This window comes from Nuphar pumila, chromosome 5 (assembly GCF_984573655.1).
Source record: "Nuphar pumila chromosome 5, dmNupPumi1.hap1.1, whole genome shotgun sequence".
In the NCBI taxonomy this organism is placed as follows: domain Eukaryota; kingdom Viridiplantae; phylum Streptophyta; class Magnoliopsida; order Nymphaeales; family Nymphaeaceae; genus Nuphar; species Nuphar pumila.
Genome location: NC_143253.1, coordinates 127,798,358 through 127,810,161, shown reverse-complemented (window position 1 = coordinate 127,810,161; position 11,804 = coordinate 127,798,358). Strand labels below are relative to the sequence as shown.

The window sequence follows — 11,804 nt, the reverse complement described above, 5'->3', positions numbered from 1 at the left end:
CATGGCTTTTTTTTTAAAAGAGCAATTTCTTAACAACCAAGAACACTAAAATTAACAATATCCACTCTCACTACATTTACATCTGTCACTAATTTATTTTACAATTAATATAATACATATCATTTGTCATGGGCTTACTTCTTCCGCAAGTCTTCTGGTCGTTCAGTTTATGCTATTGCAAGTGAGTGACCCAAAGGCTTAAGAAAAAACTATCGCGCAGCACTGGCCTATTGAAGAATAGGGCCCTGACATCATTAGTTAGGCATTAAAAAAAAAAAAGGCACCGCACCAAATGGCAACACTCCTCATACACAAAGTCCAAGAGAAAGAAATAGCCATTTCCCCATTCTCCACACTTCACATTCCTCTAATAATCATGAATTCCAAATTCAAACTAGCATCTTCTCTGCTCCAGAGATTCAAGTAACCTAAAGAAACAACCAGTCAAGCAGACATCTTCTTGGTCTTCGTCTACTCCAACCAGTCCAAAAAGTAACAAAACAAAACATACAAATAGAGAAGAAAACCCCATATTTTCTTCCATTCTCATTTATACTCTACTACATCAACTCTAGCCATGCAAGAGAAGAGACACTCAAAGACAACCTCAAACACAGAGCAGACACCAGACACAGACTTGTTCTTGACCCTCTTCACAATGGCCACCACCTCCATGGGACCCACCGCCCTCTTCTGCCCCTCCTTCCTTTTCTTCTCACTCAGCCACTTCTTGGTCTTCTCTGCAACTGTCTCCCTCTTGCAGAAGGTGTAGCTCCTCAGGTACATCTGCCTGCAGGCATAGCCCTCATGGCTCCTCCTTGAGGCCCCCACAGAGAGGTCACTATTCTCCTTCATGCTTATCAGCTTCACAAACTCTGCATCTGAATGAGGCCATTGGTACAGCTTCATGAAGCTCACCCTTATGGGTGTCTCTACATCTAGGCACCCTGAAACACATCTTGTGTTCATCCTCTCCCCCACACAAGAAGGAAGATAACCCACAAACCCACATGCTACATAACACTCAACTCTATCCTCCCTCCGCTTTTTATCATTGTTCCCATTTTCCTTGTTGCCCATGTTGTGTTGATTAATCAATGTGGTGTTCAGGGGTGTGTTGGAGAATTTGAAAATAAAATATGGAGCGGTTGGGTGGGGTACCATTGCGGGAATTGATATAAAATAAGGGTGCGGGGTGCTCTGGAAAAAAAAAATTATTGATTCTTTTGACTGATGAGACGTGATAAGACGCCCCAAAGGTGCGAATACTACAGACATTCGGGAACACGAAAATCCGAGAGGAGAGTAAGGCCAAAATTCTGAAATAATTTCAGATTAGTGTCCTTTTTTTTCGGTTTTCTTGTTTGCAGGGGAATCTTTTGGAAGGATTGAGGGGTGTTTTGCCCGACACAGATATTCGGGAAACCTGGAGTGGAGTTATTGAATTCTCAAGATTGCCATCTTTTTTTTTTTTACTTTTTTTCTGTTCCAGCGAAGTTGGGATATGTTGTAGATTTTCAAAATATTTTGCTATGAGAGGTTCCTTTTTAATGCCTTTACAGGTTATCTGCATTTGTTTAGGATAAATATTACATTTTTTTCGTTAAATTAATGCAATTCCAAGGATCTTTTTTTGAGTAAATAAGCGATGATAAACACATCTGTGAGTTCAAATTAAGAAGTACAGAATCAATTAAAATTTTATTGGCATCGACGTCGCTCATAAAATAATATTTTGAATAGGATGCTAAAGTTGGAAAAAGATCACGATTAGAAACAAATCCGTCGATACTTTTAAATCTAGCCCTCCCCAGTCCCCAGCTCGGGGAGAGAAGAGTTGATTTTTAACTTTTTACCCTTTCTTTTACTGAGTTTCTGTTAGGAAGGTAAAAGCAACAGAGGAGTGATGGTGCCGGGGTAACATCCAAAATACCAATCCAATTCCAAAGCAAAGAGCCTTGTTTCCTGCCCAAGTGTACAAGGTCACGTTCCTTTTGTAAAATAGTAAATTCCTTTTTCTTTCAGTGTGCCTTGTGAAAGCTGAAGGCTGAAAGGTCCTTCTTCACTAGTCCTTGTTGATGGAACTTAGTAGGTCTGCGTGAACCCTAAGCCTCAACGCTTTGCAGAATGATTTTTGTGGTGTTCTTTTTAGAGGGGGAAAGGCCCATTTTCTTTTGCACTGAGGGTGCAGTTAAAGTTAACGCCATGTGGGAACCTGAAGTGGGGTCAAAGTGATTTTCACATGAAAGTGTGTGTTTCATATGAAAAGTGTGTCACACCCTTTTCCTCCTGCACATTTCACATCTCCACTCGGACGACTTTCATCGGTTGGCTCTCAAGCAGAGCTTCTTTTTTTTTTGTTTTTTTTATAATTCAAGGAAAAAAACCTTCGTTACCTTCTGCACATTGGCTGGACTCCCGTTGGTAAAACCCTTGAGGTCCTGCTTGCTTACCGAAGAGTACACCAAGTTTCGACCTTTGCCGTAAGGGACACCACCCATGGGTTTCGTACTTGGTGACATTGACAAGTCACCCCTACCAGATAAGCGGAGGGCAGCTACTAAACATAGCATTATGAATACTCAAATAGATATTAATTACTTATCATTTAGGTTAGACTTCTGATGTAAAATTGAAAAGGCTTGATTTACGAGAAAACTATATGCACGAAATCCAAAGAAAAGCAAGAGAAAAATAAAAATGGCATAAAACTCAATAAAATAACAATTCTTAATCATTTAATTTTCTACCCTCTCAAAAATTTCGATAATGAGAATTTATAGAAAAACATGATAAACCCTAGGTCTGCATTGGATAAGAGATAGATCCATTACATACAAAAATTTAATTTAAAAATAAATAAATAAAAACCCTAAATTAAATTAGATCCAAATAAATTTGTATAGACCTGAGTCTTCTGCTTAGCTCCTGCATCATTCGTCTTGGTTTGGATAAGACTTGTCCTAAAGTCTTGATCTGGCTTATGCTCCGCTCCTCTTGATCGGGTACGGATAGAGCAGGTACATCTTTTCTAATCTAGATGGGGGGTTTCTGTTATTCTCTTAATGGAATTGAACGACCATGATTTGTCGTTTGATAGAAAATGATTGAAATGCCCCTTCATTCTTACTGCTTTTCTTCCCTTAAATTCCCCTCCTTTCAAAATGGTGTGGACCAGGGCCCAGTCTTAGACCCTGATCCTCTTTTAAATATGTTGGATGAACCAGGCCGAGCCCAGTTCCTGACTGGGTCTGAGAGTGCAGTTTGCAGGAACCTGGCAGAGGGAATGTGTCCCAACCGAGTCCAACCTAATTAAGTGCGCAAATGGATTTGAGAAGTGCAGATCATGGTTGATCCAAATACAAATCTGAATTTTAAGCACTAAGTCCAAATCCGAATCTGAAGCTGCCATAGATTGGATAGGGTGCATATAAATCCAAATTTTATATTGTACATTCGGATCCAGTAAAAATAAATTGAAAGCATGTGTTTTAGTTGTAAAAAGTAAACGATATTGACTTCGAACTAGATCTAAACACAGATCCAACAAAAAATGCCAATCCAATGAATCAGAAATAGTAAGACAATATAAGTCTGACCATCCAAAAGAACAATTCGAATCTTATTTAAGATCCATATCCTAAAAAAAGTTATTGGATTCAAATTAGACGTCCGGCCAAATCCAATCCATTTGCACCCTTAGTTCAAGCTGGAGGGTGCGTGCTGACCAAGATGCTGTTGAACCAGCTATAGTTGGGACTTTGGGAAAAGGCGTCTGAGTAACCAAAAGACCCATTCAGTTTCAATAGGTACGGAGATACACTATTTGGGAATATGCCCAACTGATTGGATCCACAATTATCATATCCAGGTTAGGGGTGGACATCGGGCTGGACCATGCAAGGGCCTGACAGGCCCAATATATAGAACTGGCCCGATTATTATAGAATTTGGGTAGAGCTTGGGCTACCTGGTTCTTGTTAGACTGGGTTGGACCTGACTCATTCCATGTTTATTCAGCCATGCCCAATTAGAGGCCTGATTAGTAGTGGCGTGGGTCTGGTCTGTAATCTACAGCTCAGGTCGGTCTTACCCAATTGTCTATCAGATTCACTCCTAGTCCGATAAACACCCCTAATCCATGGCCGTTTGTTTGTGGATTTATATTTCTTTGTCAAATAACGAAATCAGATACTTATCTCGTCAAAGTTGGATATGTTTCATAGGGGTGGCAATGGGTCTGGTTTGGTTCAGACCTAGGTGGGACCAAACCCAGGTTTGATTTGAGATGCTGGTACGAGGTCCATACCCGGGTTTAATTGGACCTAGCACAACAGAAACCATAATTGTACCCTATGGGGTTGTTTGATCGCGCGTCTCGCATGCATCGCGCAGGACATCCAGGCTGATTGGATCACGTTTTTTAACAAACATGGGAAGCGTAACCATCCACCACATCCAGCTTTGGGGGTAAACAAAGTTCCCGCCCCCTGTTATGAAATGAACAGGGATGGGGGAACACAGTTAAAAAAAAAATGCCTTGATGGGGATGCCCTTCCCCTCTCTCTCTCTATCTCTCTCATCCACTACGTCAAATTCCAGTTAACATTCAAAACCTGGTGCATAAAATCTTGGTAGATGTTTATGTGATCTTGTGTATGCACATCTTAGTGATCTTCTGCTCCCTACTCCTACGCTACCTCTCCTTTGCCGCAATCTGGGCAAGCGGCTCCAGTGTGAGCCTGTTTTATCTGTCTGATGTTCTTTTCTCTTGTGCTTTCTTTTTGTTTTGGCTTTTGCTCTTGTTCAGTTCATGGGTTCAACATTTTGTTGATCTTCATGAGTGGTAATGTTGAATTACTTTCGGCTCTCTCTCATCCACTACTTCAGCTCACATGAACTACTGCAACCTCATCCACTCTGCTGATCGCATGCTCCTCATGAAAGGCCTCCTCCCAATCCATTTCCGCCAATCTCGATCGCACGATGCCACTATCTGCTCTCTGTCCGTCGGAGATCAGGGCAACGCAAAAGAGCATTTGGGGGTTTCTTGATGAATCCATGTTTCGCGATGCTGCCAGCTGTATTGTGCCTTCTTTTCTTAAGGAAGAAGAGGAACAACAAGAAAAAAGAAAAAACGGCGACGATCAGAGGAGGGGAACGGAGCCCTCTACTATCGATGGAAGGAAAGGAGGAGAAGGGAGAAAGAGGGAGGAGTTGCTGTAGGAGAGACAGCCAGCGGCCTCCTGCTAGGGCATGACACGGTGGAATCTTTTCTGGAATTGTGATTTCCTTATCTGTAAAGGAGTAACTATGTGCATTTTAGTTCCTTGAATTGAAAACATGTCCTGTCTGATCTAGATTTTTGCTTTGTGAATTTCATGTAGTGTAAAAATCGGCATTCTAGGAGAAGAAAAAGGTAAAATATAATTGAAAAAAATGAACATTTTTCTTCATATGCTTCATGGAATCTGGATGCTCTAGACTTCTTAAACCAAACGTGATGAAATATTCTTTTGGTTGTGAAGTTTGTATTTCTTTTGATATTAACATCTTCATAGTTGATGGTGATGTGAAATTTCTTATCTGGCTAGGTTTATTTGTTGGTTTGAAAAATAGATTTTCTCACATCGAATGATCCATCGTTCAAGTCCAATTTAGAGGGTTTAATTGGACTTGATACAATTGACAGGACCAATGTTTTGTTAGTTTTGTTCTTCTATTATGTAATTTCATGCACAAACCATCAAACATTCTCTATAAGAGTTACATGAATCAAACCCGAACCGTACCCAATAAAATAAATTTTTTTTTTTTACATTGAAAATTTGTAGATCTTAGTCGGAACCCAAAGTCGGGCCCGTATGAAATTCTACAAACCATACCAGGCCCATATATTAATGGGATCCTTTGAGTCTAACCCACATTCTAATCAGACCTTGTATATCACCAAGCCCTGACCTTATTGGATTTGTTGGTACAGTGAGTCAATCCTGTTCCTTTGACAACCCGAATTATTTCGGCCTTTGTTGTATTTGACACTGAGAACCTCACGCAAGATCCAACCATCTATTGGTTTTTTATACTTTACATTTTTGAAATTTTATTGTGAGAATTTCAAAGGCCATATATATATTCCTGACACAAATTAGTGTGGAAATCAAAATATCACTTATTTTTTTACATACGACCGAATTAATGCACATATTATCAGTATTTCTCAATATTTTCTCATAATACATTTTCTTTTTAAATATATCAAGATAATTTCCCTTGGGAAAATCACAAGAACAAGATTAATGACTATAAAAATGGATAACGCAAATACCAAAAAAATCCAAAACCTAGTTTGCTCAAATATTCATTCAAAAATGATACAAAGTAAAAAATCCATATGGTTTTTCCGACCCTTTCAAATGAGAGAAAATTTCTTTAAGAGAGTTTTTATAAAAATTATACTTTATAGAAAACATTTCATTAATATGGAGGAATATTTCCTACCAAGAGAAATAGTTGATTTACATTTTCCACCACCCAGCATCTCACCATTACCACCATCACCACCATCCATCTCACCACTACCACCACCCACTACCCGCCATCTCACCATCACCACTACCATCCACACCACCACTATCTATCTCATCACCACCTCCACCCACCTCCCAAAAAATTGTCCTCCCCACCATCCATCAACCACCTCTCTAAAAACTGCATCGGAGAAGTTCCACCACCACCCATAAGGATTTTTCATCACCACCATCCATCTTACCACCACCCTCATCCTTATTTTTTATTTTATTTTTCCCACGCTACTCAAACAAGTGAATTTTTTTTATTTTAAAAAATATATCATATCAAAACTTCTCATAAGCAAAATTTTCTTTTCTTATGAGAGTTTTTCTTGCTTTCAAACTTGTCCAAAAGAAATATCACTACCCTCCTCACTAAAGTGTCACAAAGGGTTTATCATGATAATTTTGCCAAAACGTTGAAAAGAGTGATGGTTTTATGATAAACTAAAGATTGTCATTAAAAGACTATTATATTTTGATTTTAACGGCTGATTCTTGAGACGGAACGTCCATTTAAGTTCTTTTGTTACTATTATACTTTTGTTTTCTAATTTGCAAAACTTTATACACGAACGCACTAAGCGTCATAAACCAACCCTTCCTAAACTAATTGCCTTCCAAAATTCAAAACGGATCTTTTCCGACATTCAACTAAATGCAAGTGCTAAATAAACATTTTTTAAATATTTTTTATTAAATTAAAACACTATTAATTTTTCAACTAGACAGGAATTATTTTTAGTGTATCTAGAAGTACATCATATCTCAGTAGAGCATCTTAGCCTCGATACCCTCATCATTAATTGTTGAAGAGAGCTCAAAGATTGGCTTCTCTTTTCTTTTCTTTTTTTTCTTTTTTTTGTTCGGGGGGGGACAGGGGGAGCCTAATAAGTGCAATATAAAAGCTAAACGATTACCTTGCACATAGGGGTCGCAATCGTGTCGGGTTGGCGTGTCGACCCGATGGGTTGGCGGGTCAGCATACCTCAACCCGAACCCGACCCGTTTATTAAACGGGTCGGCTGTTGCAAACACGAACCCGACCCGTTTAATAAACGGGTAACCCGACACGACCCGCCAACCCATTTAATAAATGGGTTGGGTCGGGTAAACGGGTTCTCAGGTTGGCGGGTCGGTTGGCGGGTTGACCCACCCGCCTAACCAGTTTATTAAACGGGTCAGCCGGGTTGGCGGGTTGGCATACCCCCAACCCGAACCCGACCTGTTTAATAAATGGGTTACGCGGGTCGACCCGTTTATTGAACGGGTTGGCTTAAGCCCTCGGGTCAGGTTTTGCCACCCCTACTTGCACATATCTCAAAAAGGAAAACTGTCAAACAACTTATTTTTATAACCATGATCCTTTTTTGTATTTTGAACGAGTTTTATCAAACTTACTAGTCAACTTGGTCTGGTTCAAAAGTACTAATGTAACCCATAAAGAATTGGTCTTTGACGCATACTTTCACCCTTAATGGGTTTGGGTTCAATCGAATCGTGAGCTCAATCTGATCCTCTTTGGTTGAGCCCAGACGAGGATCTACTTGTGCATTACCAAAGATCAACGTAGAGACTAGTCTCGTTTATTTTATATGGGTACGTATCTCTGAATCACCCTACCTACCAGCTCAAGTCCAAGACTGTCTACGTGGTTTGGAATTAGGATCCTATAAGACAAGGGTGCGTTTGAGAGCCTCAGATATCAGATCCATGGATCTCCAGATCCCATGGTTTCGAGGTCCGGAGGTATCAACTTTGTCTTGACTAAACAACCCAAACCCCTTTACCAAAAAAAAAAATCTGGCTCAAGTGGTGCAGAGTTTGCTTGCGGGTCAGATCTGGTTTGGGTCCCAAGCCTTATCCGAGAAGTCAGGGCATTCAAAGACGCCCTACATGTGGTCTAAATGACTAAATCCAGTAAGTCTATCTTCCACGGGTTGAGTCAGATATGTCGGATGATTAGGGATGCAAATGGGTTGTATCCAGGATGGAGATTTTGCAAATTTTGGCTGTTCCCGATCTGACTCTCATGTATTTAGCTGCTCTTGATCCGAACCGATTGCATCCCTACTGTTGATCCAAAATTTGGTCCAAGTGGGTTTATCAGTCATACCATGTGCTGGTAAAACTATCATTCACTGTTCAAAACATGAGGATTGGATCGAATTTTTCAAAGTAATATGGTAAAGCGTAAAAAGAGATCTCCTGCAGCTAATGGCAGATTTCCACTCCAATACTAAGATCCCCAAAATATTGTAAGGTCACATATCATTCTCATCTCAAATGAATGAAGATTGGTAAATTTAAACCTATTTCTCTGGTGGTTACGACGTTCAAAATCATCATCAAGATGATAACATGCAGATTGAAAGTTGTGATCAGCCCATTCATCTTGAACTCATAAAATACATTTATCCCAAAGGAGGATGCATGAATCCTGCATCATTGCTCACAAGGTAATTCACTCTATCAAAACTTTGGGTAAGAAATTCTTTATTTTGAAAATTGATCTTGAAAAGGCTTTTATTTCTATGGATTGAAAATTTCAATTGTGTTGTATTGATTTGATGAGATTGAGTGAGAGGTGAGATTCTTGGATCGAGGGTAAGTATACTCTCAGCCACCTCGGTGGGACTCTCTATTAATGGGGATAGGTCACAAAGAGAGAACGCCTACATTTGGAGTTAAATGAAATCTTCGAGTCTTTTATTTCTTTTCTTGACAGAGAAAGCTGGGGTTAGGCAGACCCCTACCAGTTATACAACCATATCCTTTGGGGTTCGAACTTGCAACATCCCAACACAAGGTGACGTGCACTAACTGCTCCTGCCAGACAAGCAGAGCCCCGGTTGGTAAATCTTCGAATTTTCGAGGGCTCTAAAAACAGCCTGAACGATTTGCTAGACTGGCTTCGATGGGAAATCAGCACCAGGGCATCCCACAAAAGATCGGCTTCGAGGGCTTTAGAAATAGCCTGGACGATCTGCTATATTGCACCCCAGTTTGCACTTTTAGTTTAGTTTATCTTGCAAAAACTTCCCATATATACTTAAATAATATTTACATTGAGTCATATAGATATCCTCGCTTGGTTCCCATTACATATATTAAAACAACTTATAATATCGATGCTGCCTATACATTGAATTATCTACCATTAACAATTTATTAAACTATTCAATTATATGACGACTTCGCCCTCTAATTTTGACTATGAACCTAAGCACATGGTAATGTTTAACAGACAAAAGTACGTACTATCTCATATGAAATTTTTATACCTTCAATCTCATTTATATAAAACAAAAAACAAAGTAGTTTAAACCAATCCCTTTTTGGTACCCGGCCCACTGGTCAGTACACTCAACTTTGACCTTGAGGCAAGGGACACCATCCGTGGGTTTCGAACTTGTGACTTTCTGTCAACTTGGTGACATTCACGAGCCAGATGAGTGGAGCCCTTTGTCGACTGGTTTAACCAATCATGTTGTCACTTCTTTCAACTATTTTTTTCTTTTCTCTTTTTGCATCAAGCAATGACGATCATTTAATGGAATGAGTAATTTACCATTTTCTATTTGGTCTTGGGGGACGTGGGTCACAAATATTGCACCACCACGCTATCAGCTTAATGCTATGAAAGGAAACTTGCAGACATGCAGTATATATATATATATATATTGCCTGCCACTTTTAAAGTCTAACGCTAGCTTATCATGCTTTGAAAGTTTTTTTTTTTATTTTATTTTTTATAAAATCTGACCATACAAATATAGTCTATATGCTTGATTTTATTGGAATAGGCTCTTGGATTGTCCAATTCTAACACAGGTAAGTTTTTATAATATTTAAAAACCGACAGTCTATAATTTTTAAAATATTCAATGCTTAAAAAATCTTATTTTTATCAAAAGAACATGATCCAAGTGTCATTTTCCTAGCAAATCGATCATGCCGAACACATATGCAGGGTTAGGTTTGCAAACGACAACCCCAAAACACATTTACAATGAGAAGGATCCAAAAGTGGTAGGCAACCATCATTTTTTCAAATGTTGTCAGTATCGGTGCACAAAATCAATATGCTTCACCCTTGAATGAGTTATTTTTTAATAAATATAGAAAATACTTAAAATAATTTTTTAATATTATTTTAATAGCTTTAACACGTCAGGTTTTGATTGACACATAATATTCTTTAATTATTTTTTAGCCAATTCAGAATGATTCACTTGAGTATCGGTATCGGCCAATTCACCAGAATGGTTGGCCAAACGATGCAGAGATGATATCAATACTGACAACATTTATTTTTCATATATATATATATATATATAAGAATTAAATAAGAATAATTTTCAAATAACCACCAAAGTTATCCCTCTATCTAATATGATCACCAAAAAAAGTTTAGCTTTTCAAATGTCCACCAAAATACTCTCACCGTTAAGCAATTGAACCCGATTGTAAACCGTCGGTAGCTTAACCATGGTTAAGTAGCCCTCGGCTGATGTGGCTTGGCTACGAAATCTATTTGTTGAACGCCCTCATATGTTCTCCACAATGTGAGCTCCCTTCGACCTGATCATTGTTACCGTTAATTATATTAACAAATTGTTTTTCTTCCTCTTCAAAAAAAAAACCTTCATGGGTTGAAATGTTCATTTTAACCCTTATCTTTACATTGAATTAAAGTTACTTTTTTGTCCTTAATCCAAAATCCTTTCTTACTTTGGTGCATTCTTCATAATTACGATTGTTGCAATGAAAATGGATTGGTGTTTTAACCCAGGTCCAGACTCCATTCAACTCACATGAACTGATCCAGATAGTGTATAGATGGATCTAGTCCAGAATAGATAAAGTCAGGGTCCATTAAGATCTGGATTAGAATCAGATAGGAATATATGGACGATTCTTGTTCATAACAGGTTCAAACATGATCCATTTATATTTATATGCATCATAGATATGCGTTGTCATTGGCAAAGCGATGTATTTGAGTTTTGCATGCCTTTTTTTTTTTTTTGATAAGGATGTTCCCCGTCAAAGCCTGCATGTACGTAATCTTCGGTTGGGGTCACTGACACCCAAGCCCAGTGTTGTCGTACGATACAACATATTATAGTATCAGCAAAGGGACCAATATGATTTAGGGTCATATCATATTTGGTATGATTATTGTACTAATACGGCATGTATTATATGATATATGGGTGTATCGTGTTA

At 38.7% G+C, this 11,804-nt stretch overlaps 1 protein-coding gene across 1 annotated transcript; it reads right to left on the bottom strand.

The window, feature by feature from the left end:
* Positions 1-546: 546 nt before the first annotated feature.
* Positions 547-1,080, bottom strand: LOC149838637 (uncharacterized). Its single transcript, XM_090008288.1, has one exon. The coding sequence runs from the start codon at positions 1,078-1,080 to the stop codon at positions 547-549; it is 534 nt and encodes a 177-aa protein (XP_089864414.1).
* Between the last annotated feature and the right edge of the window lie 10,724 nt (positions 1,081-11,804).